The sequence below is a fragment of the Oreochromis aureus genome, linkage group 12, assembly GCF_013358895.1.
Source record: "Oreochromis aureus strain Israel breed Guangdong linkage group 12, ZZ_aureus, whole genome shotgun sequence".
Lineage (NCBI taxonomy): Eukaryota > Metazoa > Chordata > Actinopteri > Cichliformes > Cichlidae > Oreochromis > Oreochromis aureus.
In genome coordinates, this window is record NC_052953.1 from 27,424,425 (window position 1) to 27,451,246 (window position 26,822).

A 26,822-nucleotide genomic window follows, 5' to 3' on the forward strand; every position below is an offset into this window, starting at 1 on the left:
GTATATAAACGCATAGTGAGTGACAAAAGTAAGTGAAGAAGAAACACTCAGTGCATCATTGGAAGACCCCAGCAGCCTAGACCTACAGCAGAAAAACTCAAGGGAGGATTCAGGGACACCTGATCCAGCCGGACTATAAGCTTTATCAAAAAGGAAAATTTCAAGCCTAATCTTAAAAGTAGAGAGGGTGTCTACCTCCTACATCCAAACAGGAAGCTGGTTCCACAGAGTATTTAGTTTTAAATACTCTAAGAACCAAAAGTAAGCCAGTGGTCTGAGAGTGATGTGCTCAGTCTGGGTGACATGCTACTATGAGGTCTTTAAGATAAGACTGGGCCTGGTTTTTCAAGACCTTATATCTGAGGAGAAAGATTTTAAATTCGATTTTGGATTTAACAGTGAGACAGTGAAGAATGCCAAAATGGGGGAAACATGATCTCTCTTTCTAGTTCCTGTCAGTACTCTCTCTGCAGCATTTTGGATTGAATGAAGGCTTTTCGGGGAGCTTTTAGGACAACCTGATAATAATGAATTACAAAATTCAAGCGCATAATCCTTCCTACGGTGGCTGCTGTAGGACAAACAACTCATTCATCTGTAGTGAGTGTATGCTCTCAGAATGTAATCAAACTGTTTATCGGAGGGAAAGTGTGATTTTAAGATACTTGAGCCTAACATTAGCTGGCACAGTGTTAGCTTATAACCAGCTGTTGTTAGCTGGCTCATTGTCAGCTGCAGAAACGGGAGGGTTGGATGTCTAATTTTCTAACAGTTGCAACAGTATCAGATATAAGTACACACGTTTATCTAAGTTTTGGTGTGTTAAAGCCTTGACTTCAGGCTAGGAGGAAGAGGATGAAAACACAGAAATGTCAAATGTCTACATATTGCTTGAAAGAGCTATTTGTGATTATTAAATTAAAAGTTACTTATAAGGCATAGTACATATGCTGCTGGTTTCTCAGCATAAAATTAGATGGAATGACGATGCTCATTTAGGCCACTGTATTTAAGATAGCAGGGCAACATGGTACCTTGCACAAACCGGTACCTGCTCCTATGTAATTTTAATAGACTAATGATGTGACTGAGAACCCCGGCACACTGAACTCTTTTATGATGACTTGGTAGGACAGAGGATAGCCTGTTTTATTGTTTTGTTGTGTTTTTTTAATACCAGTTGGCCTTATAATTCACAAAAAGAATACTGCGTTATATTAAATAAAACTTTAAACTAATGATTGAGACAGTAAAGTGCTTGGATAAGTATTTACTGAGGCTTTAAATAAAGTGAGAGGTCAGACAGACTTCTGTTCAGTCTCTGGAATATATATAGATTATTTTTCTGTGAATTCAAAGCTTTTCAATGGAAAAAAACAAAATGAGATCCACTCAGCCAAAACAGTAAAGTTCTGGCCCCCAAAATCAAATCATGCATTCACAGAAATAATTAAAATAAATGCTGTGACGTTTTTGACAGCCGGCCACCCAGACTTAAACTACTTCCCAGGAAGCAGTGTGGCACATAACCCCTGTAGTGTTTTAGTTTTTACACGTTCAAAGAGCAAGACATAAAACATTAGTGAGCTTTAAAGCTAATTGCAGGTAGATTTCTGAAGACACAACCATGCTTGCTGTATACCCATTATTTGCCATTCTTTGCAATCAGCAAGCCAGCAGAGCATGCACATATGAGTGGGATCAATAACGCTTCATTAGAAAGCAAATATGTCTATTACCTAAGCGTACAAGTGTAAAACTACTATAAATCTAAGTAATGTACATGAGAGGCATAAGGTTTTGTCTTCTTTGTTCTGTTTCCACTTACTGAATTCTTGAATTTATGTTATTGTGAGGCACAAACGTTGCTTTCAGGAGAGTTTAGGCAGCAAAATAAAGGACAAATGAGGCTAGTGACCTATTCAGGACTGAAGGTCACTCTTTGCCTTCCCTTTGGGCATCAGTCTTGAAAACAGAGTGACAGCCCCAGAGAGGCTGATAAGTAAATACAGTTTTAATGGTCTGTGAATGGCTGGTGGTAATCTGTGCAGGCCACGAGTGGGCAAGGCACAGAGGGCGATGGGGCATTCTGCAGCGGTTATTATAAATGCTATCATAGATCAGATAGGCCAGAGGAGGAGAATGAAAGGTGGTGATGAATTTGGGCCTTCTGTCGACCAAATGACTAGAGGACAAGCTGCTGAGGTAGGTTAAGGTCATGAATGAAGGATATCACCCAAAAAGAAGACACAACGGACAATTCATTATGTATAATGCAGAGGACAGAATAGTACATATCTCAGGGGACCGGCTGCAGGTCACAGGGTGACAATGTCAAAAAAAGAAAAGGAAAAAAAGGACACAGTCTGCTTCAACTTGTCCATTTGGTACAGTCCGCAAAAGTTTTAAGCACCGAAAGCAAAATGAGTCTACTATAATTAGTTTTATGTGTCAATTAAGTTAAAAGGAAGTGCTGCAGATAGAAAAAAACTGAAGGCAACCATTTGCCTTTAAAGCAGTTCTAGGTAAAGGTTTATGGTACTTGGCAGGAAGGTTTTTCTGCAGTTCTTCTGTGGATTTTGAGCTGTTTAATTTGCTTCTTTTTTGTGTGATTCCAGACTGACTTCATGACGTTATGGAGGTCATGCAATCTGTAATAAGCTTTTCCTTCTACTTCTTGCCTCACAACGATGGTTGTTTATGAATCTGGTGGTATTTTTGGGCCGTCATGCTGCAGAATGAATCTTATAGTGAGACTTGAATTGTATTGAGTGATGGATTAGAATATAAAATGTTTGCACAGTGCTGTATATTATATAGCCACAAGTATTTTTTTCCCCTTCTTCTTGGCAGAAAAGCCGTGCCATTACAGGAAACAAAACTGCTTAACATTCCAAAGTCAAATGCGTTGATAGGTAACTGAAAGTGGAAATATAGTTTGTTGTATCTAAACGTGTCTGGCATTTCAGTCTTGGGTCTATTTCCAAGGCATGAAAGCTTACAGATCTTTTTCAAGACATCAAAGGGTTGAGACCTTTTTGCAGACATCAAAGTCTTAAGACCTGTCCTCGGAGAGGTCTAAACGGCACATCTGTCAAGACAAAATCGCTCGTATTTTTGCCTCTTAGACATCTCTTTAAACAATGCCTGCAATAGCACTGCCTTGTTTGAAAACTCCAGTTTTCCAAATCAAATGTGCCTTATCGACTTTTGGAAAGAGATGGATAGTATGTGAGCTTTCACAGCAGTCAATGTTTTGGTCATTTTAGCTCAGGAAATGGACTTACCATGTGCAGAACCGAGAGGGGCTCTGCTTATTTAATGACTTGCACAGCTATATACGATGTAACCAAAGCCAGTCGGGGTCTGTCTGGTGCGCCCTGTGATTTCCAGCCGTCGAACATTTAAGTGAGTGTCAGGTCCTAGAAGGGGGTTACTTTTGGACAGCTACCAGCATTTGTGTGAGTGCTTTTCCAGCCCACCATTACAGCTACAGCTAGGGAAGTGACTGTTCTACATCAACACTTTTGTTCCCTGTACCTCTAATGCTTTTTGCAGCTGTACCAGAGTGAACTTTTTTCCCAGCATCAAATTGCATGCATTAAGAAGGAAGTAAAGTCTCAGTTCCTTAAGCAAAAATGGAATTTGAAGTGAACCAGAACGGGCGACTTAATACAGAAGCTTTAACGATGATTTAGTGCTGAAAGATGTTTCAAACTCTCTGGTACCTGCACAGAACACTCACAGCACTGAACCAGAATAACCAGGACTACAATAGGTATATGCTGTGTGTGAATGGAGGTATTGTGTAGTTTTCTTGTGCATTTAGACCTTGAACTTTAGACCTCAACTTAGTAGTTAACCTGAAATAAGTGGAGCTGAGATACAATGTCATAAACTTTAAAGTAAACTGCACCCGAGTAATGTTAGAGTTGACTGAATAATAAGTGTTGGTTCTCTTTGTTTCTTAAAAAAATGCCAAAACTACGCTTTTCCCACAGTCGAAATGAAAACCAGTGTTATAGGTGATACTTTACAGCGATCACAGCACTTACAGGCAGGGACAGTGATGAAACGCATCTTGTGGAAACGAATGACTGCACTGTTGGTGAGTCATCTCATACATCTCTATTTAGTCTTCATGGATTTTTCTTTATCTTTCCTTCACAACACCGTCTAATCTGCTTAGAGAGGGAGGGAAAAAACTGCTGTGGGGTTCATGGTTTAATCAATTACCAGATTACAGTAATAATCCATATTTTAGTTCATTTTCTGGGTTGCAATTATGATGAATTCACTGGCAGCCGCAATTATGTCCCTATCAATGGAAGTGGAACAAAAGCAATGTCAAATAACACCAGCACTGTATACTGCTAAGTCAAATTGCATTGGAACTGATATGTCAACGCCGGCTTGTTTGCTGGACTGCTTGCAGGGAAATATATATATATATATATGTATATATATATATATATATATATATATATATATATATATATATATATATATAAATTTCTAATCTTTATTATATTAGATGGCTCTGCAGAAAAGGGCCATTTGTGGTAGAGCGGAATACATGTTCCTCGTGGCCCTGAATGGGAATAAGTATGGAAAATGGAATGAATAAATGAATGGAGATGGCTCAGTGGAAATTGTGTGAAAATGCAACAAAGGAGCGAGAAACTCGGTGAGCACTGCAGCCATATCTGAACCTACTGCGGTGATTGAGTGCATCTCTCTCAGGATGCAGACACCATACCACGAATGATGTCATCAGACTGGTGCTTTTTACTTTTCTTCACCCACTGTCATTTCTTTTTTCCCTAATTGTATTTAAATATTAATTACCCGCAGCGTTAAATGTTTGCGTTACCAAACACGAGCGGCACAAGTTTTTCAGTTCACTCGTCGTGCCGCACAGGGTCGCTGGTGCCTGACAAGTGGCGCAATCGTGCAATAAATTCGAAATGTCCGATGACAACTTTTAAAATAATTGTTTTTGCACGCGAAGGGCAGCGACGTCACCAGAGGGGGACGTGTTGGTTATTTAACACAACTGTCTGATTTTGATTTAAAACGGACAGGGTGGACAGTTTAGTTTTTTTTCGTTGTTGTTGTTGTTGTTATTTTTAGGAAGATGCTTTAATGCAAACTCAGCTGGTCAAAAGTAATGAATTAAAATATGTTTACTCCCGGCATCAATGGGATATGATGTTCCTGGAGCGCCAAACGCCCCCGCTCTGTGTCTGTTATGTCTTTCCTTCTGGTCCCCTCGACGCGCATTGGACGGGGTGACAATGCGTAAGCTCCACAAACTGCAGTCTGTCTGCATAAACACAGAAGAACGATGACTTGAATCCGGACTTTCGCTGAATATACGAATCACCTGGTGCCAAAGTATCATTAGAAGTGGAAGCTGAAGGCTGAATACGGACCTCTTGCGCGCTCTCCTCTGGCTCATGTTGCGTGCAGCTGGAGTTGCGCTCAGGACTTCACGAAAGGCCGTCTGGGTGTGGATGTACGCTGATCTATGCCGGGACTTGAACTTTTGTACTTTTAGATAATTCGCCATAACACGAGGATGGACGGAAAGTATCGGACTTTACGCACTACAGCCAGCTTCAGGAGCCCGGTGATGCAGAAAGAAGGGAGCAGGAAAAACTGACCGGCTGAGGACAGAGGATTTCTGCGCTTCTTGGGATTAAAAAAAAAAAATCGCTATAAAACAAACACAAAATCGTTGTGAAAATGTGTCACAACTGGTCTTTCGCCAGTAATCTAAGCGTTATCTCTTCTAAAAAGAAAAATGCTGGAGAGACCGAACCAAAGCTGAAGTTCCTTCTCTTCAGTTCTTGAATTTTCCTGACAAAAACAAGTACATCAGACTTTGAAAACTGCTCACTCGAACTATGATTGTTCAGCGTTTGGAAACTACCGATTGCAGCATGAAAAGACGTGTTTTCATTCTTCATTTTTAGAAACCACGCTGCACGTAGGATGCTCTTCTTTGAACTAACACGCATCGGCTTGCGCACTAATTTTGAGGGGAATTCGTGTTTTTTAACGGCTCAGAGAAACATGTTGCACATCCTTGCGCTTCAGTCGGTGGTGTTACTTTTGGGAGGTAAGCATTTTAAACCTTTTAGCCTATGTGTTTTGAAGCCCACTGTGCCGACTGAGGAGCCAGGCTTTAGTTAAACAAAGATTTCAAGTAAGTTTAATACGAACTGAGCCACGTAGCATGATTTTTGTCACACAGGGGACCGCGTGAGATACACGGGGATGCAGGGTAGCGAACATCCTGCTTGTCTCATCTGCGTGTACGCTTACATTCCCCAACAAGAATTATAGTTCAGATGTGTTCAGTCATATATTATGGATTCCGAAGACCTCGCTGCAGTGGCTCTGCACCTGTACGATGAACCCAGAGCAGCTCTGGCTTTAAATAACACTTATCTCATCAATATTTCAACATGACAAGGATTATCTTGTGCAACAGAAGCACTGGGGTTGTATTGACTCTTGACTTAAGTTATTACATAAAATTCATCTCCAAGCCCATATTTATTTCATGGGAAAACTTAGGAGAGTTGCACTGGCGAGAAATCTTCATATAGCTTCAAAGCACAACATCAGTCCCAATCTCTTTGAGGTGTCACTTAATATGTTTTTAGTAGGAATTTCTGCGTTTTATATGGATTCTCGGTGGGGGGGAGAAAAAGGTGATTTAAATGTCATTTTCCACATTGCATCAGTCAATTAGTGCCACTGGGAGGAGAACAGCAGCATCCTTTTTGACTGCCTGGCGGCCAGGATATACAGATCTGAAGGCAGCTGGTGGTCTGGCTAATGAATCCCTTCTGTCTTGTGGGAAAAGGGTTTAAACTAAAATGCGATCTGGAAATTTTAACCGGTCCTCCAATGGGACTTTTTCTCCAGATGATGCCTGGCTCTAGCAGCTTTCCAGCATACCCAAAAGAATAGTTTTTCACGGCATGTCTTTAATTAAAAGCAAAACTTTTTTTCCTCCCTTTTTTTTCTTGTGCAAATGAAAGAAACAACAACACATTTTTCAGTGAATGAATATGCAATCCTTGTTCACTGCAGTGAGACCTAGAATCACAATCTTATTGTAATTACATAGAATCTGCAGCCGGCAGTGTATCTGTTATGGTCTAAGAAACACTTGCGCTGATTCCCTGCAGAATTAAAGGTCATAGTTTCCAGAAACAATCTTTCCAAAATTGCATCTTACAAGTCCATTGTGCATGTGCGCCTCGGTGATACATCTTGGAGCTCATGAGGATTATTCTTATGTAACAGCACCTCTCTTTCCAGTGCTGGCTCACTGGCTTGAAGTATACTGTAATGATATTTGCCATGTGCTAAGGCCTTACACAGTGTGATCCTAATTGAGGATTGTGTGTCATAAACCTGCAGGACACAGCTTCTTACTGCGAATAGTGATGAAAATTGATAACACACTCCAGGAAATGAGAGGATCAGATCCGTGCTAGAAAAATGCCTGCGCAGCATAATAAGCCACGATTAGGGATGGAAACCTGGTGTTCTAGTGTGACTGTGATAAAAAAACCTTTGTTTCAACAACTGCAAATGATATCAGGGTATAGAGTTTCCTGGCCCTAAAATATTCAAAGCAAATCTGCGGAATAAAATGTTATTATGATAAAAGGATGGAGACTTAACATTTTTTGTATGTTTTGCGAATATAAAAAACATACAAAACAAGTGTCCTGTCCTCTAATTGAAGCCACCAGGTGCGTTCCAGTGGGACATCTCAGTGGGATTCCCGAGAAGAATTTTCAATCTTCCCTCCTTTCGTTTTATCCTTGAGCTTAACAAGATCCAAAAGGAGATCAAGCAAGGATAGCCTTCGGTCTACATCCTTAAGCACTAAGCACACAGCCCATGCTGTCTCTTGTTGCTGCCATGTGTCTGTCCTCATGCCTCGGCATCTCCATCAAGAGGATTGAAGTCGTCCTGTAGAAATTTTATTTCAGAACATTTACTTACCCAGCCGAGATTCTTAAACTCTCTCTCAGTGGAGAGTTTTTATCTGTGATTGTCTTCAGAAACATCCACTGCTGTGGTTCCTCGCCCCAGTGCTGTGGCACACATCCAGCTCTACTTCTTTTGCCCCTGGCAGTCCTGTAAACCCTGCAATTCATGTCCTCGATCAAGAAAAAAAATGAGCCAGAGAGGTGAAATACAGTCTTTATGGAGAACAATTTTTAGCATTCGCGGTTTGATTGATGGACTGATTATGTTTGTCTTTAAGCTGTACCGCTAAATTGTGAGTGGCATGTGTTTGTCTGGATCCTTTCATGTGTCTGCGTCTCATTTCGTTAGGCTCAACACTGTCTGATTGAAATTCAGCTGGAGTTTTGACGTGGAATTGAACACATTGTCCACTCAAGCAAAAGGTTTGATTTCATCAACAATCGGGTGGATATTTTCAAGTCAGCTTCGATTCCACTGCACTGAAAATTTTTTAGTTTTAGATCTTTGACAGCTTTTTAATTATATTTGTAACCAAAGCATATTGAAGTAAATGAGTCTGAGTCTTAAGTGGCCATGTGCTGGATAAACCCCCTAATGTCATTTCTTTTTCTTTTTTTGTTGCCATTCATCAGTTATGGTGTTGATTTAGAGATCAGAAAGAAATGAAAGGAACAGTAGTGGCTTTTTTAATTTCTAATTTTTTGTATTTATTTTTTTATCAAGCCTATCTGTGCATCGCTTTCACTGTGGTGCACAAAGTCGGTTGAATTTTACAACAGAGGACACTGATAAAAAAAAGCCGTCGCCCCCCAGCCCCCCACCCCTTCTCTCAAATCCAATTTGGCTTGGGTGCTTTCCGTGGTTTCCCTTCATGGAAGGAGAAAGGAAAAGAAAATCACAGTAGTAGTTTGGCATGAGATGTGTTTAAACTCCGCCGTGGTTTTCATTTCCAGCACTCGCAAGTGATTTATACCATACGTTTGTGTGTCAAAATCTGCACCTTTGTTTGCTTAATGACTGTTTTATGAAGCACGCTGAGTAGGTGGACTGTCATCTAAATCCCTCGTACTGTTCTTTTACGCTCATTATACTTAAAGTGCGTGTGGGAGGCATGCAGCTTTCCAATCACTGAGTCGAAAGAGGGTGTTTGCCCCTGCAAGTTCAAAAACATCAGTCTAATGTCCTGTAATGTTTCCACAAAGCACATCTGCCCTCCTTAATTGGCTCTTTGTAACTGCTGTGATCTCGCATTCAATCAATTTTCATAATTTGGGGAGGCGAATGGTGGAAACCTGTGTAAAAGCTTTTAAAAAGAGGGGATGTGAATGTGCGATGAACACGCTGATGCAGGGTTTGTTTTCTTTCATCGGTGAATAGTTGAATAGTGTCTCTGTTGGCTGAGGTCACGGTGAGACCGTGTGCTCGACACTAAGAGTGGTGAAAACGAGGGGAAACTGCAAACCGTTCCACTTATTTTTATTGTAAATAAAAGAATTTGTCATTATTGACGGGCTAAAGCTGCATCGGTAACTAATTTAGGATTGAGCTCGTTGACATGCACATGACCTCGCTGACCCTTTGGGCTAAATGCTAACATTGGCATTTTGATAGCTCGCAGTGACAACAACTTTTGCACCAGTATATCAATGTGGATGTTGAGATATTTGACTGGGAAAGTATAAACTTTCTCCTCTTGCTAAAGGCGTTCTTGTATACTACTAAATCCAGAGGGTCATTAAATTCATCGGGATTCCTCCACTGGGATGTATCGTCATGCATTTGTTTATAGAATGCCGCTGTAATCCATCCTCTAGACATATCAATCAAAGGGATTACGACCAGTTCATTAAGTACACCTTTTCAACTGCTTGTTAATGCAGCTACCTAATCAGCCAATCACATGAAAGCAACTCAGTGCATTAAGGTATGTAGATATGCGAAAGAGGACCTGCTGAAGTTCAAACCGAGCATCGGAATCGGGGAAGAAAAGTAATTTAAGTGGTTAGTCTGAGTATTTCAGAAACTGCTGATCTACAGGGATTTTCCCACACAACCGTGTCTAGGGGTTTATAGAAAGTGGTCTTGAAAAGAGAAAACGTCTAGCATTTCTCTGGGTGAAAATGCCTTCTTGATGCCTGAGGTCAGAGGGGAATAGCCAGACTGCTTCGAGCAGATAGTGAGGCACAGGAACTCAAACAGCCACTCATTAGAAGCAGGGTATACAGAAGAGCATCTCTGAACACAGATAGGCTACAGCAACAGAAGAATGCACCAGGTGTCGGTCATGACGGCTGAGAACAGAAAACTGAGGCTACAATTCACACAAGATCACCAAAGTTGGACAGTCCGGTCCGACAGGTCTCGATTTCTATTGCGACGTTTGGATGGTAGGGTCAGAATTTGGTGTAAATATCACGAACGCCTGGATCCGTCTTGTTTTCTATCAGCAGTTTAAGCTGCTGGTGGTGTAATGGTGTGGGGGATATTTTTGTTGCACACATCGGATCCCTTAATACCAACAGATCATTGTGTAAATGCCACAGCCTACCTGAGTATTGTTGTTGACCATGTATGACCACAGTGTACCTGTCTTCTGGTAATGGCAATGTATTATAACAAAAATCAAACAATCTGAAACTGGTTTCTTGAACTTGACTCTGAGTTTAAGAGCACTCAGTCTCCACAGTCACCAGATCTCAATCCGATACAGCACCTTTGGGATGTGGTGGAACAGGAGACTCTTATCATGGAATCTGCAGCAACTGTGTGATGCTTTCACCTCAATATGGACCAAAATCTCTGAGGAATGTTTCCAGCACCTCGTTGAATCTGTGTCGTTAAGAAATAAGGAAGCTCTGAAGGCAAAAGGGAGTCCAACCTGGCATTAGCAAGGTGTAGCTAAGAGGCTGGTGAGTGCAGTCTCTATCCCTCCAAGAAGATACTTAACACATCCTCTAAAAATTTTCATTCATTTGCTTGGAAAAAGAAGAATTCAGTTCCTCTGTTCTCTAAAATGTTGTAAACAACAGCAAACATATGTCTTGATGTTGTAGGTTTACTCAGTGGGCTTTAATGCAAATGCAACAGGGTAATGTTACAAAACATTTTTAAACAATTTATGACTCTAAGGGTGCGAAGAAACTCCCCCACAAGGTCTGCTCGAGCATCTTAACACTGTCGTGATAGGACGTTTTATTCCTTGCAGATACCATCCCTTAAAATTCACAGTCCATTTTCATTTTTCTACCGTAGCCCTGTCTCCTTACTGCAAATGTTGTTGCATCCTTTCATTGTAGGTGCATATTTTTATTCTACATGAAAGGGAAGGGGGAGAAAAAAACCCCATTTGCACTATGTACGGTTATGTGAAAGCTCCTGAATCATGAGATATTCCGACACACCAGACCAAGAAGCAGATTATGCTATTATATTCAATGCATTAATAAAATTCCATCAGCCCAGGAGCTTTTGGGGGGAGACAGCATGACACAATATTAGATATTTGTGTAATATATCCTGCATTAAGGCTTAAACAATATGGACGAGTTCGACAACTTCTTTGCAAGTGCAAATGTGAAAATGGGGAAAAAAGCAGAGATTTGTTCAGTCACAAACTCAATATATATATTTTCTATTATATTTCAATCCACCAGACATTTATTATATGTACTTTTTACTGTATCTTTTTTTCTTTGTCTGTGTAAAAACACTTCTATAACTCTGGTTGGTTATTCATATTTGATTTGAATGCTCTCGGGCAGGTGGTGGGACAAAAGCCTGTCACCATGTCTGAGAGACTCTGGCTCTCGGTTGTACGCTGGGATGTCGCCGCCTATCAGACGCACCAGACCTTAATGCATTAGAGGCAATGATCTGACAGGTACATATTGTCAGGGCCCATTGACTTCTTTGTGGCGTGGCTGATTGATTGCTGAGATTATGTTAAAATAGGAGCCGGTGCGACTCTTTGTGATTCAGAGCGGTGCGCTCATGCAGCAGAATGCCGAACGGCGCTTTCCAAACTACCACAGAATTTTAATTTTAAAACATATTAGTTTTGTCCCTTGAGCAGTTTGTTCTGTTTTTGTATAATCACCGTAGTCTGTAGATATAACAACACACGGCAGCGAGTTTGTTGTGCGCTCTCATCTGTGACACAAAACCAATATAAAGCTGCATGATGAATGAATTATGGTGGGTGACAGCACCTTTCTTAATTTCAAACAAAAAGCCTAATATGAGCCTTTCTTTGGATAAATAACAAAATAAAAAAAATAAATCAGCATATTTATTATCTGTGAAGTTGTTCCTGTTCCTCCTTTTCTCTTTAGCGTGACATTGGAGTGCAGCTCCATGGTGACTGACTTTGACTAAAATTTGTTTCTGTTCAAAATAATGATACCGACAGCACGGCTGTGACTCAAAGTTGCGCATATTTTCCTGTTTTTCGTTCTCATTACCGACAGTAGTGACTTATAGTTGCTAAATGGTTATTTATTGGCACAAAGGCGCTGTCGAGGGACTAAAAATGAGAAAATGCAGTTCAGAAATGTTAGAGACAGTAGCTCAATTACAAAGTCACCCACTAGAGAAATATTACATAAACAGTGTTCATAGTGTGCATTCAAATTGGGGCAACTGGGGTGAAAGAGAGTTTAAAGTCACTTTTAAATGTGTGGTGCTCATTAAATAAGTTGAATTTTTTTTTTTGCTGCTTTTGATTTTGAAGACAATCTTTCCACACCGAAAAAAAAGAAAATTGCTCCACAGAATAATCATTTGTTCATGCACTGCAACTCAGTTAAATGCAAATGACTTGAAGTACACTTTGACCATTGCCTAGATGGTACTTGGTGTAATTGGAATGCCAACGTATGTGTGCGTCCCCAATCAGTCTTGACACAATCACTGCTTCCTAATCAGTGAAAAAGTAATGGCCACCTCGGAGTACAATCAGTGTACAAGTTAGTCTGGCAGGAGTGGCTGTAACTTAATGAAGCCCCTTGAGTGAACTGAGTCAGTGGAAGACAAGGAAAAGAAAAATTCCTCGACTTTATGGCTCTGGCAACGATATTGATGTTCAGAGGCAGATGTAGCAAAGATGTATTTTCACGTGACGGATTTCTCTTGCTGTCCAGAAGCCTGAGGTCTTCGTTTTTTGTCAGCCTAGGGCGTTCATGAGTGGACAGTGAGCTGATGACGGGTGAGGGTTAGAGATGTCCAGTCACGGCGTAGAATTTGTGGCAATAGTGAGTCATTGTTCCTTGTGGCGCTCTGTGATGTCACCGCGGCCAACAGGGGCAAGGCTGGCTGTTGGCACATCCTGCAACGTGCTATCTGTGCCTGCAGATTCTCCTCTTAACCCCAAAGCCCTCAATTTCACACAAATTGGAAAGAGCCACACCAAGTGGAGACAGAATGACCCCAATGATAACGAAGGATTAGCCTATTTTCTTTTCAGTTTAATTCAAATTGGGAATACAACTGTATAGATTTATTAACGGACGACTGAATGCTGACTTTTCCAGCCGCTCGGAATTTTGATTAGTTGTCATATTATTTTATTAACCCTGCATTGCTTTATGGATGGCAGTGTTGGCTGAACTGAAATATCTCGCCACATTGTTGAACAGACATTTATGTTGCGCTTATGACTGGACTTTCCATCTAACACCCACAGCAGGTCACACTCTTTTTCTTGTTTGCTGAAACACAATTAGGTCCACAAGTATTTGGACAGATGTGACTGAAGTGCAGAGGGGTTGAACAAAAATTTTCCATTAACTGTGTAGGAATTACAGACATGAATCTCTATGATATAGATTTTTTAGAGACTTAAAACTAATCGGATACTTGCATGGTGTTGCAGTTTCATGCCCATCCATGTGAGGCTTGTTCCCTTCAGTGTTTTCATTTGCAGGTATTTACTGGAATTTTATAAGCTGCAACCATATTGGGAGCGATTTGCTTGCAAGCTAACAGCTATAGGTAACCCTTACTACCAGGTCGTATGCCAAGCACTGGTATTTTTCTAGAAGTTACACAATGCCATTAAGTGGGTGAAGCAAGAATAACTTAAAGTTTCCTCCCTAAGAGACTTAGAGGTGAATTATGGTATGTGTAATGGGTTAGAAGTTTAAAAATGTAAGCTGGAGGCGCATTATTGACTGTGCTGAAGGTGAATAAAACTTTAGAATTGACCCTAAACTTTATTGGCAGGCCATGTAGAGAGGCTAATATTAGCTGTCTTTACCTCCTTTAAAAGCCCAGCAGCACTTTCTTTCTTTCTTTTTCTTTTTTTTACAGCAGTATAAGGATAAGTGTAACATGGATTTTAATTTATAACACCATCATGCCACCACAAATCTCCCCACCATTATGTGTGATCATTTTACAATGATCTTTTCAGTTTCTTGTGTTACAACAGTAGCAAGCAGCTGCCCTCTCACTTCAACCTCCTCCACTTCCTGGCTCTGATCCACTGACAGTGATGCAGGCCTTGATATGATTCGTTCTGAGGACATGCTCACTATTGCTTTGTATGAGCCAGAGATAAGTGCGAACAAGCACTTTGCAAGTGTTTTTTTTCCCCCTGCTGGGCTGCATTTGATTACTATTGCCACCTTGTTTCATGCTGTTTTTGTGCATCCTCGCTGAACCTTGAAGATTGTAGTGTGAAGGCCCTGTAATTAGATGTTCTGGGAGTATGGCAACTGCTAAAATTCAGAGTGATGTAATCTGCACTCCATACTTAATTGCTCATGCCATGTGTAGGATGGTTTGTTTAACCGGCAACAGTAAAGGAACCGCATGTTTTCTTTGCCAACGGATGCTTTCCAAAATCGGTCTAAATATGGAATTTCACTGTCTGGTTGTATTTCTTACAGAACGCCTGTACCTAACACTTATATTGCTGTTACAGAATAAATGTATGTTATTCTATGAAGTGTGTTAGCCTACTGGAAGCAGCATTGCCTCTTCAATTATATGCATGCCAAAAAATTTATTGTAGATGATGTGGGCCCCTTTTAATTATGTGGTGGGAGTCTCTCATCATGCTTTACTGTGTGCACCATCAACTTATAGCAGAGAAAACTAATATTACAAGTACTCTTTGTTTAATATAGCAAAGGGATCTTGTTGACAAGTTGCGGGACAGTGGAGCAGGAGATTTACAGATTGGTGCTGGTCTGTTGTGTTGAAGAGAGAGCTGAGTGTAAAGGTAAGCTTCAGATTTACTTCTGGATTTATGTTCCTATCTTCACCTATGTGCAACAGCTGTGGGTAGTGACCGAAAGAAGAAGATTGGGAATTAGTGTAGCAGAAATGAGCTTCCTTCAAAGGGTATGTCGGGTCAGTTATAGAGATAGGGTGAGGAGTCCGACCTTTCGGGATCGGCTTGGAGTAGAGTCGCTGCTCCTCAGCATCAAAAGGAGCGAGGTGATGTGGCTCGGGCATCTGTCTTCAAAGCCTCTTGGATACATCCAAAACACCTAGTAGGTGAGGTCCATTTACTACTGGGAGAGACAATACATCTGGGCTACCTTGTGAATACCTTGGTATTCCCTCTTGGATGAGCTGGAGGAAGTGGTTGGGGAAAGGGAAATTTGGGCTTCTTTTGCCAATGACATTACACACAGTACCGATTGGTGGCCGACATGAATAAAGTGGATAAAATGGGTTTCAAATGGAAACAGCCATAGCTAGAAGTAACCATCAGATGATGGGTAGACTGTGGTCATAAAGGGATGGAGATGGTCAGCAGCAATACTCAGGTACTGGTGGTTAATCAATACTCAGTTGGTAGTAAAAAGGACCCAAAATGTGCCAAGAAAATATTTTTCACTCCAGTACCAGCATGAACCATTGATACAAGATGGATCCGTGCTTCTATGTCGCTCATCCTATCATCATTGATCATCATCAATGTCGTAACAAAACTCGAGACTCATCACAGCAGGCAGATTTTTCTAATCTTCTACTGTGCAGTTTTGGTGAGCTGATGTGCATTGGAGCCTTCGTTTCCTGACAGGAGTGGCACCCACTGTGTTCTTCTGCCGCTTCAAGGTTTGACATGTTGTGCATCCAGAGACGCTTTGCTACCTTGGCTGTAACGAGTGTTTTTTTTCCTGTCGGCTGAAAGTCTGACCAGTCTCCTCGGATCTCTGGCATCAACAATCCCTCCCGCTTACTCGATATTTTGTCTTTTTGGACCATCCTCTGTAAACCGTAGAGATGGTTTTGTGGGAAGATCCCAGCAGATCGATAGTTTCTGAAATACTGAGACCAGCCTGGCCTCTTGCAAAACCACTTAAATCACTTTTCTGTCGGCTTCTCATGCTTGAGTTGATCTTCAGCAGGTAGTCTTGGCCATGTCTATTTGCCTGATGCATTGAGCTGCTGCCATATGATTGGTTGATTATTTCATTACACCAATGGGGAGTTGAAAAGGTGTACCTAATGAAGGTACGTCTGGGTGTATGTGCCATGATGGTTCGCCATCTTGACGGCAACCAGGTAGTTTTGAAACAAAAGTAAAAAGTAGCTGGAAAAGTACAACATAAAACAGCTGCACACGGCAGGTCTTGTACTATCTAGCTTTTTTTTTTTCATAGCTGGAAACCAACGTCAAAAGAAATTTTCAGGATATGGCCTGCAGATCGACAAAGGCAAGTCGAGTGAGAAATATGTCAGAAAGTATATGGTGAGCTGACCAGCAGATAGGTGGGCTGATCTCTGAGACATAAGCCTCTTGTGAATAAAGATAGATGAGAACTGAAGAATCATTCTGTCTTGCTGCAATATAACACAGTAAACTAAGCCCTAAGACAAACACTAAGAAAGTGAAAAGCTAAGTCGAGCTCCTTTCTCACTCAAAAGCATACACAGGACATAAAACCTGAAAGCATAAGGAGAATTCCATCAATTATTTGATAAGGGATCTAGAGTCGCAGACAATTTCACAGAAGAAACTGGGAAGTGAACTTGTGATTTATTTTTGCTATATCGCTTCATGTTCTAAGAAATAGAGCCATGCTCTAACGACTGGATGGCGGCAATACATAAAGCACCAGGAACCCAGTGCAGAAGCTGGGTTTAATCATATTAATGGCATTGGTATGACCGAATCAAGTGTGCACGTTTACACACACCCTGGTTAGGGATTCTCCTACATGTCTGCTTTTATCTGCTGATAGCACTCTTTCCTGAATCCACAATAAAAGCAGCGACATCCCAGCCTGCTCTGAGGCTGCCGTCTATTTAATTAGGTAATAATCATTTTGTTTGAACGAGACCCAGCATAACAATTACAACTACAGGTGAAACCAAGTCTTGATTCATTATTCGACAAACCGAGTCATGATGTACAGTATGAACAACTTAATGAAAAACAACACAAAACCTCAAAAAAAGGCCACAGCACGCCAGCACAACACCATTGTTCCAAAACCAATATTTGCTTGTGGTGTTTTGATTGCCCAGATTGTTTTACTCCTATAGTGATCTGGCAACCGCGAAAGCCAGAAAATAACCCAGTCAGTTTGTTAGCCAGGGGACTGTTGCTTACGTTCCATTCGGGGCTTTGTTTTGCTTTGTTTTCTTTCCTTTGCGTTCGCTCTCTGCTTGTTGCTCAAGAAAGGTTTGTGGTTAGGGGTAAAATATAGCCCTTCACAACCTTAAACCTGCAAGTTAAAAAAATTACACTCACCTAAGGGATTTAAATTCAATGCCAAGGGACTCTTTACTTCCTGATAAAACCTGTGCACAGCAGCGCTGCTAAATAGCATGTTTTTTGGTTGGTTTTTTAAGTGAACAACTTAATTCATGAAGGGGAAACAGGTGTGTCAAAAGGATGCAGTTAGACAGCCTGTTTTAGCCCTGCAAGTGCTCTAACCTCAACTGTCTTATAGTAGATGAGCGACTCAGGAGAAGTAACCCAGAAAGTTGATAAGGAATAGGTGATAACATGCTCCTCTACTTCCAAAGAGGATGCAGCTTGTGAAATGCTGTTTATGCATTTTCTATGTCACAATGAATCACAGGTATGATATTTCTGTTTATATATATATACAAATGCATCCTGGTTAATTCTGAGCTTAATGAGTCAGCCAGCTGTCCAGAGCCAAAGGACAAAACGTTCAGAGCGCATGTTGGCTTAATGACAAATCTAAATGGCACAGAAAGGTCTCTTTAGAGAATATGGTCACATTGTAGATGACTGCCATTCTCATGCATGATTCATTGCCCCAAAAGAATAGCTTGGATGAACTAGATAAGTAAAGTATGTGTAATAATTTCGAGGATTAATTGAATATGCTGAGGGCCACCTTTTGCTTTACGTTCCTTGTTTCAGTAACAGTGTTTCATAAAATGCTGGCTGCCTAACAATGAAAAAACCCCATAAAATAAAATAAATAACAACAACAAAAAGCGGCACTTTTGCTCAGACCATTGAGGATTAATTCAAAGCGACTTTTAGTTTTGCCTCTAGAGCAACTCTGCATCCGAGAAATGTTTGTAGAATTAAAATTATAATTAGTTTCTATTTCTCCGACACATTAGAAAGCCCACTTTTTTTGTAGCTGGCTTAAGAGGAATCGTCTAGTCTTCCTGGATTCCTGCACACTAGCCGGGAGGTGCAGACTGGGTTGATGTCAATCACTGAAATAAAGTTTAGCTTGGCAGCTCTACGGGGAGGCTTTGAAAACAAAATGTACCCCGTGTTGCTGATTTCGAAATATTTCTTTAAAACAAACAGATTTTTTTTCCCACTGGTGTGAAAACCCTCCGCTTTTCCCTCTGATCTTGTCTGAAATAGAAACATTTCTCTCTCCCCCCCAGTCACTTTAATGGCTTTCTTTCCCTGGTCCCAAATAGAGCAATTTGTTCATGGAGTTAGTTCCTGTTTTGACAGGTTTTAGGTTAAACTGCAGATTTAAAGCCAGTCCATCTGAGGCTGCAATAAAAGCTCTTTTGAAAAGGGAATGAGGCAGTTTGGGGTGAATGGACACTTCTTATAAAGAAAAAAAGAGAACATGGATTAACAGTTTCAGAGCTAATGCAATATAACACACTCTAGCACTGACCTTGCTGTATGTATAGTACAGCAATTTGCACACTTCACTGCATAGGAAAAAAAAGTGATATTCAGAGAAATATAACAGAGGTGTAAATGAAGGAAGTGTACTTACCGCCATAATTCATTGTTATTTAGGTGGCTTTGTCTCTGACCCTCCGTATGGCTTAACATAGCTTGTGCAGCACTGAGATAGGCAGAAACGAGGGACCTTGAGCAGTTTCCAGAGGTGGAAAGGCAAAGATAGAGAGTCACATGGCATCTGTGCAGAGTGGAGCATGAACCACTGCTGCAGCTGTGCCATCCTGAACTAACCAGGACAGATGATTAGTCATCACTGCATCGCATACGTTTCTCTGGGTTAAACACTCACAAGTCAGAATAAATATGTAGAGTAACTGTTCAGCAGTTAAAACAAACATTGGATTTTTCTGTGCTGTATCTGTGTAGTCGTTTAATGGACAGCGACGTGACGTTGGAGCTAGGCTGTGTTTTCAGCATAGCGTTAGTTCTTGGCCTCGGAATCAGTTTCAGGCAGCAATCTAGGCAGATCAGCTGATCTGAAAGCCAGCCAGCATCATTTGAGGGCTCAGCTGATATACCTTTGCTCATCCTGCCATATGGTAGGATGAACTGCTTCTGCCTCGGTGTGTTGGCCATCACCCATGCTGGTTTTTGAAGGCAAAAGTCATCATATTTGGAAGAGAGAGTGGGAGTTAACCAGTTAGTTAGCTGCAATCACAAACTCTACAGGTGCAGCACACATCGCTGCTAATTAATATTAAGATAAAAAATGATAGATAAAAGATAAAGTAATCCAATTTCACTAAAACAGAAGTAAATATCTCGTGGTCAGAGGTCCAGTTAAATTGCTTGAATTAGCTGAAGTGACGTCTAGGACAAAGTGACTGGTTTCAGTATCCCAGCAGCTGGACACTTATTTTAAATCTTACTAGTGTGCAAATGAGAGCCAGTACTGTGCAAAAGTCTTGACTCACCCTTCATTTCTTTATGTTTTGATAGGAAATTTGGAAGGAGATGTAGTGATTTATTGAAGCATGCAAACATACATGGAAATACAGTAAACAAAGCAAAAAGAGAGTTTGTACAGTTCTAACAAGCTCAAAAGTCAGTATTTGTCATGACCACATTCCTTCTTCAACACAGCCTGAAGTCTCTTAGGCAGCTTTCTTGTATAGATGTTTCTGCTTTTTGTTCCATTCTGTTAGCACTACCTGGTTTGGTAGAACAAAAAAAACAACTGTTTTCTATATTCAAACAAATTTAGAGTGTTTCATTGTGGCTGGATTTTCTTTTAAATAAATGCAACCTTGTCGGAAAATCTAAATGTACTATTTTTCAAGTTTGAGAGGAAGCTGTGTTGTATGAGGAGAAACCTAAACATTCACAGGCGCTAGGCTATGAAACTCTTTCAATGAAGGGATTTTGGAAGAAAACCTTCTGTCTGTATTGATTTAATTAACTTATGGATTTTCGTATCATCTTTAGGTTCCTGAGCAAACATTTAAAGCCCTGAGGTTTTGGCTTCAACAAATTTTAAGTATCAACAGTTCACCGTGAGATCTTTTTGCAGTGGACCGTGGTTGAGCTTTAAAGTTATGCTTGCTGGGTTTTTTAAACTTTTTATTGATATATCTTAACCCTGAGAGCTGAAAAGTGTGTTTTGGCTTGATTCTCACCAACGTTCATTTTCCTTTTTTTTAAACAGAGGCAGCCTCTCATTCCTCCCACTCATCAAAGAGGCATAGTACTTCATTTTCATACTGCAGTATCACAGACAGGCGTCAACACCCATAATCAATCACCGTTGCTTGTGTGGAAAATTCCATTAATTGGCTTTTCTTTGGTCTCCTGATTTGGTGCAGTGTTAACATGATCACACTTTGAGAGGAAATTCTGCCTAGAGTACAAAACTCGCTCGGCTAATTGTGCCCAGTCCTATTTGCTGTGTAATTGCTGTATCACTTTTACCCTCGCTGTGCTATCTTCAGTTGGTGGCCAGAAAGTCTTTGTTGGATTTGTGTCCGCTTGTTTTTCTACCTCAACATTACACGTTCCTCCGCACTTACAAAGAGGCCGACTGACTCTTCCCTGTGAGTGCCTCTGTAGTTAGCCTGATTTACGATATCGCTCCGCAATAAAGGCCCGTGTGAGGGGGAAAGATTCATTAAGGAGCCCAGTTTATGTTTCGGAGAACTCCGGAGGGACCGTGGGAATACTGATTGGCACACAGATGTGCGCTTGTCTCATCCTACCAACCAAAGCCAAAAGCTCTCAGCCCCTTTCCCCTTGCACCGTGTGCACTGGATTGCACAAAGGAGGTGCTGTTTGCTGCCTGCAGGATGCCTGGGATACTCAGAGTTCTTGCCACTCAAATTTGCACTCTCCTGCTGTGATAAGACTATTCCAGACGTATCAGACCTGCTCGCAGCACCTGCAGGCCTTTCTCAGCATCCTTTAATGACATCCCCACTGACCTTCCCAGCCACTAGCAGCACGACCTATTTGGGTTCATCTCTTCCATCCACAACTTTACCAAATAGGCCAGCGGGCACGGCATTGCAGTGTTTACTCTTCATCGGTCAATACTCTTTAATCCCCAAGATGAGGCTTTCTCTCATGAACTCAAAATAGCTCATCCTCCTCCCCAGTGAAGCCACAGGCCCATTACTCTTTATTAGCTCTTAGCGTCTTAAATGTGGCCATCCATTAGAGGAGTGGCAACAAACATCCCCAACTGATCAAGCTCAGTAAGCTGGCAGGACACACACAGACCGATACGCATTCGCTAATTTAAACTGACCCTTAATCAGGAATAATTATTGTGGAATGAAACAGCTTGTGTCCGAGATAAAGAAGACTCACCTGCACAGCATCGTCCCTGTGAAGATTCCCAAACTTTCCGCGGTCTCCATACCTCCCTCCCCCATGACTCTTGCTTACCAGCTCGGCAGTCTCCACAGACCTCTGCCTGAATGATTTCTTTTCTATGGAGGCTGACATGGAGTAATACCATACTGTGTCATATATTGATTCTTCTTCCAGTCCCTCTTTCTTGAATTTCTTAGCGGCTCAAAAGCATAAATCATCTGCAAATGATCCTCGAAGGAAATATTGTATTTATTATTCTTGACACATGGTCACAAATTCAATAAGCCTTATTAATTGAACATGGTGAGAAATATGATGTGGGTAATTCAATGGGACCAGAGAGCTTTCTCTCATCCCTCATATTTAAGACTGTCCTGTTTGGCATTCAGGGCAAAGTCCAGGAATGATTCAGGGTCACGGCGAGGGTCAGGGAGAGTGTAATCGTAAGCCTCGACAACCGCTCGTTTTCGCGATGTGATTGACTGTTTTTTGTTTGTTTGTTTTTTCGTGGAAAACCACATAAAGGCCACCAGCACCAGAAACCCTTTTGTATTTCACTCTTGTGTGAGGGATGATTAAAACGCAAGCGCAGTAACACCAACCTCTCTGTTGCTCTATTCACTGTTGTTCAGTATTTCTGAAGCTTTCTGTCCTTGCTTCTTATTTCTTTTTCTTCTTGACATGTTTGACGAAGCCGAAATACAAGCAAGGCCAGGCAACCAGGCAGCCATTCACTGCTATGTCCACCCATATTATTACAGCCAGAAGTGGGCAGCAGGGACGTGGCCTCACCTTTTCTGGGGCCCTCTATTGTGGCTCTTCATTTTCTCAGTCTCTGTGAGTGTGAAAGCTGCTCTCCGCTCCGCTTCTCCTATTCCAGCTCTACATATCCTAGCATGAGCCCCAGTGGAAGGATGAGTGAGTTTGTATGAGGCTAGGTGTAGGCAGGGTGCTGCTTGGCTAGTTAGAGCTCATCTGGGACCTGGCTTTCTTACCTCTGCACAGCCATGCAGAAAGAAAAACCCTTTCCACCGGTCACCTTAGAAACTAGAAACGTAAGGTGACTGTACGTGCAAGAGTGGCATCAGATAAGTGACAGCCAAAGCAACTGGAACTAAAGGTTTTTTGGAAAGCTACCACATGCTGCATGTCGCACACTGCTTCAGAAACTAGTTTGTACAGGAAGTAGACCAGTTCAAAGATGATTAATCATTTTCCTACGAGTGAATTAAGGATTTTCTTCCAACATTAAGTTTATACCAAGCTTATTTATAGGATTCATTAATTAAATAAATAAATCTTCAATTTTATGGACTTTTAGTTGCATTTTACCCAAAATTATTGCTAAAGTTTGTTTTTAAAAATCCAGGCAGGATGAAAGAGGTTAACTAACTCACATACAGAGGAGGATTGTCATCACCTCGCGTGGCTTAGAAATGAATCACCTACTTACGAGCAGACAAAAGGCGCTTTTATAATTTCCAATTAAAAACTCGAAGAGAAAAAAGTGATTCAGACATGTGAATTTCGAAGGCACTCTGTCTCAGCATAATGTGGGCAATCCTTTTACAATTTAATGCCACACAATGGGGAAATTTAATTATAAATGATGTGGATCATGAAGTGTGTGCTGAAATAGACATTTTTCTCAGTTGAATTATCTTGATTTGTCTTTGTCTTTGCATTTTTTCCACCCGCTGAAACTTCTCTCTCTTACCCCCAACCTGGAGAAAGAAGAAAGAAAGATGATTTGCCAATTTTATGCCTTTAACTTTCTGCATTGACATAACAATTCCAGGAGCGCAGTTACAGTACTGATACTCTAATAGCGAGAGCACGCTGTAATTAATGTGTGAAGCTTTTACTGTAATGTTTTACAACATTATTTTCATTCAGTTTTTTTTTTCTTCTGACCAAAAGCTGGAAAATGTGGAAATTGCTCTTTCTGTGGCCTACGCACCGAGTCAGGATTATAGTATTACTCCGCCTCATGACATAAAAACAATTAAAGAAGACCTCACTGGAATCTTCTTTTTTAAAGGTTTATTAAAGTTCATTTGTAGTGCTTCCTGAGACTGTCACAAAATAGAGGAAGAATAATAGAAGTTTTAAAAGCTGAAGCCAGAATCCAGCGGGGGAATTAAACTTCTAAAAAAAACCCTAAGATATTAATCCTGCTGTCACGTCAACACTGATTTCCTGTCCTTAATAGAGGGAGAATTAAGTTTTCTGATGCTGCTTAAGGGTTTATTTCCATCAGCAAAACTCATCAAAACAGTGAGGAAAACCAATCATTTTTTTAAAAGTTACTTGAGAATGATTGCGCATGATAAGCATCTTAAAATTGTAATATTGTGCAATTCTTATTTTGCGTAGCGTTGAAAATAACGGTTGCACTTTATGAGCTCGGCTGGTCTGAAATGTTGGTGATGAACCTCCAATTCATGGTCAGCATTTACCAGCAAGCTAAATGGTTACACTTGTCCGTTAGAAGCGTCTCTTTTAAATGAGCTGATTACTGCAAAGTTAGCTCGACATCCTCACAATCAACATCAGTGTAGTTTGACACTTATGGACTGTTTTCATCTGTGTGACTGCAAAAGTGGACTGAGCCATTAACCTTTGAAAGGCAGCAGGCTGTTAGATACAACCAGCTCAGTTATGCAGTTGTCTTTTCAGTAAAAGTTGGCATGCTGTTCTAATAATTATGAATGATTTTTAAATTAAAGGGTTTTTGAAGCTCCTGCTCTTGAAGGGGTCTCCGAGATTTAGCTGATAAAAAGTTTGCTAAAAGATTTCCTCTGAATTTTGAATGTGGAACGTTTACTCCACTGGAACTGCAGTACCTGCTACGCTATATATTGCTGTATCAAGTCTAGCCTCTGTTGCAAAGTGGGGGAAATAGTGGGTGGAAAGTTGGTGACAGAAGGAGCTGCAGCTTGGAGAGGGCCCACACAGACTCCAAAAGAATTACTTTGTTTAAAAGGCAGTGCCTTAAGCAATGTTCTCTCAGGGTCCAGATATCTGAGTCAAATCCCTGCTGCACAAAACAGCAAAGCACTACTAGAGTTAGTAGGGTTGTACTCTGTTCAATTTCTCCTCCCTGGAACAAAGGAGCGAGTGATTCATCTTAAAATAGCTTTGTATGATTTATTAATTCCGATCCATGACACAGGCTTGCTGATTCTCATTATTTTGGATTTGGGTTAGAGATTTACAGACTTTATTTGGCTTGAGGTAGAATTATTTTCCAGTTTATGAATTCATTGTCAGTTTTCAGGCACCGGTCCTAAACAAGGTTTGCATGCTTATGTTTACACAGGGTGAAATAGCATAAGCACTGCAAACAGTCGTGGTTTAACAAAGAAGTTACCCTACATGTGGCACGCAGCTGATCTCGAGTGTTTGATGCAGATATACAAAGGTCTGAGATTTTATTACATTTCCATATTTTTTGTCCTATTTCATCCTCCCCACCAGACTAACTAATTTAGTTAAGGAGAAGTCTTTGTTTTTAATCATGCAGAATACTTGGTAAGCTTGCTCAGCTTTCTTTTTTAAAGCATTATATCATTTTATTCAGAAGCTCCTTTACTTGTAATTTGCTTGTAATAATGATCCATCTTGTCTGGTTCTTGTATTACCAAGAGCAGCCTTACTGAAGATTAACTGAATCACTTAACCTTTAGTACCCTTTTTCCCAAAAGACCTGCAGTGCTATATTAAATGTAAATAAAACCAAATTCAATATTTTTCAAATGAAACCCTGTATTTAACTAAAATAAAAGAAGAACAAAGAAAATAGATCAATTTTTGAAACTGGGACATTTTATTGTCACGCTTTAAAGAAAGTCGACCCTTTTTCAAATGTCTTTTTTATGTATCAGGAAATTTAAAAAACAAACAAACAAAGAAAAAACAATCTGGTGCTTTTTTGAAATAGGTAAAGACAATCTCAGAAGAACAACACACACTTACTGCTTCCATATGAATTAAGAGGGGAAGTAGCATCCAGACTCTGATGAATGCACTTAATTAACAAGCATGAATATTGATTAGTTAAAGTTTTGACATTTTGCTGATCTGAAGCGTTCAGGTGTGTGTTAAAACAGTCCCAAGACGGAAAGACTTCAGCAGCAATTGTTGCTGCCCATCAATTTGGGAACTGTTTTAAGGCCATTTCCAAACACAGCATATCGGCATAAACACCTCATAGCAGCTGTCAGCACTGTGGTGGGGGGGTGATGATCAGCCACCAGGCCCGGGCAGCTCGCAGTCATTGAGTTGACCATGTAATCGTCTGTATACCAAAGTATTCTAGAGCCAAATGCGAGGCCATATGTTTGACAACTAACATTTGAGGAGATTTGGATGTTATTGTAGAAACACAATAAAGATTTCTGGCACAACTTCACCTACCTCCAAGGGGCATAGAGAAGAGTCAATGTCTAAAGAAGCTCCAGCAACACTTGTGGTATGAAGAAGAACAAGGTTATTACTTGATAAATTAGTTTTAACCAACAGTCCTGATCAGAGCCATCACCATAATCAGACATGAGACAGAACAACGATCCCAGCACAGCAGCAAATCTACACCAAAATGACTGGAACATAAAATAATTAAGGTTAGAAGTCAACACAGTTGAAATGCTGTTGGAGGACTTTAAGAGAGCTGTGCATAAATGCCTGCAAACGTCAATGAGCTGAAGTAAGGTTGTAAAGAAGAGTGGACGGAGACGTCTGTATAATCATATGAGAGACTGACTGAGGTCGTTCAGAAAGCAAACGCTTCGAGTGAAGTTTCTAAATGTAGTTCTACAAGCAATTGAAT

General features: G+C 40.7%; 1 protein-coding gene across 1 annotated transcript in view; it reads left to right on the plus strand.

Moving 5' to 3' along the window:
- Nucleotides 1–5,315: 5,315 nt before the first annotated feature.
- Nucleotides 5,316–26,822, plus strand: part of si:dkeyp-14d3.1 (transmembrane protein 132C) — a 135,296-nt gene continuing 113,789 nt past the window's right edge. The window contains exon 1 of the mRNA XM_039621294.1: nucleotides 5,316–6,124. Coding sequence (XP_039477228.1) covers nucleotides 5,998–6,124 — 127 coding nt within the window. The 5' untranslated portion in view covers nucleotides 5,316–5,997. The remainder of the gene's footprint in view (nucleotides 6,125–26,822) is intronic.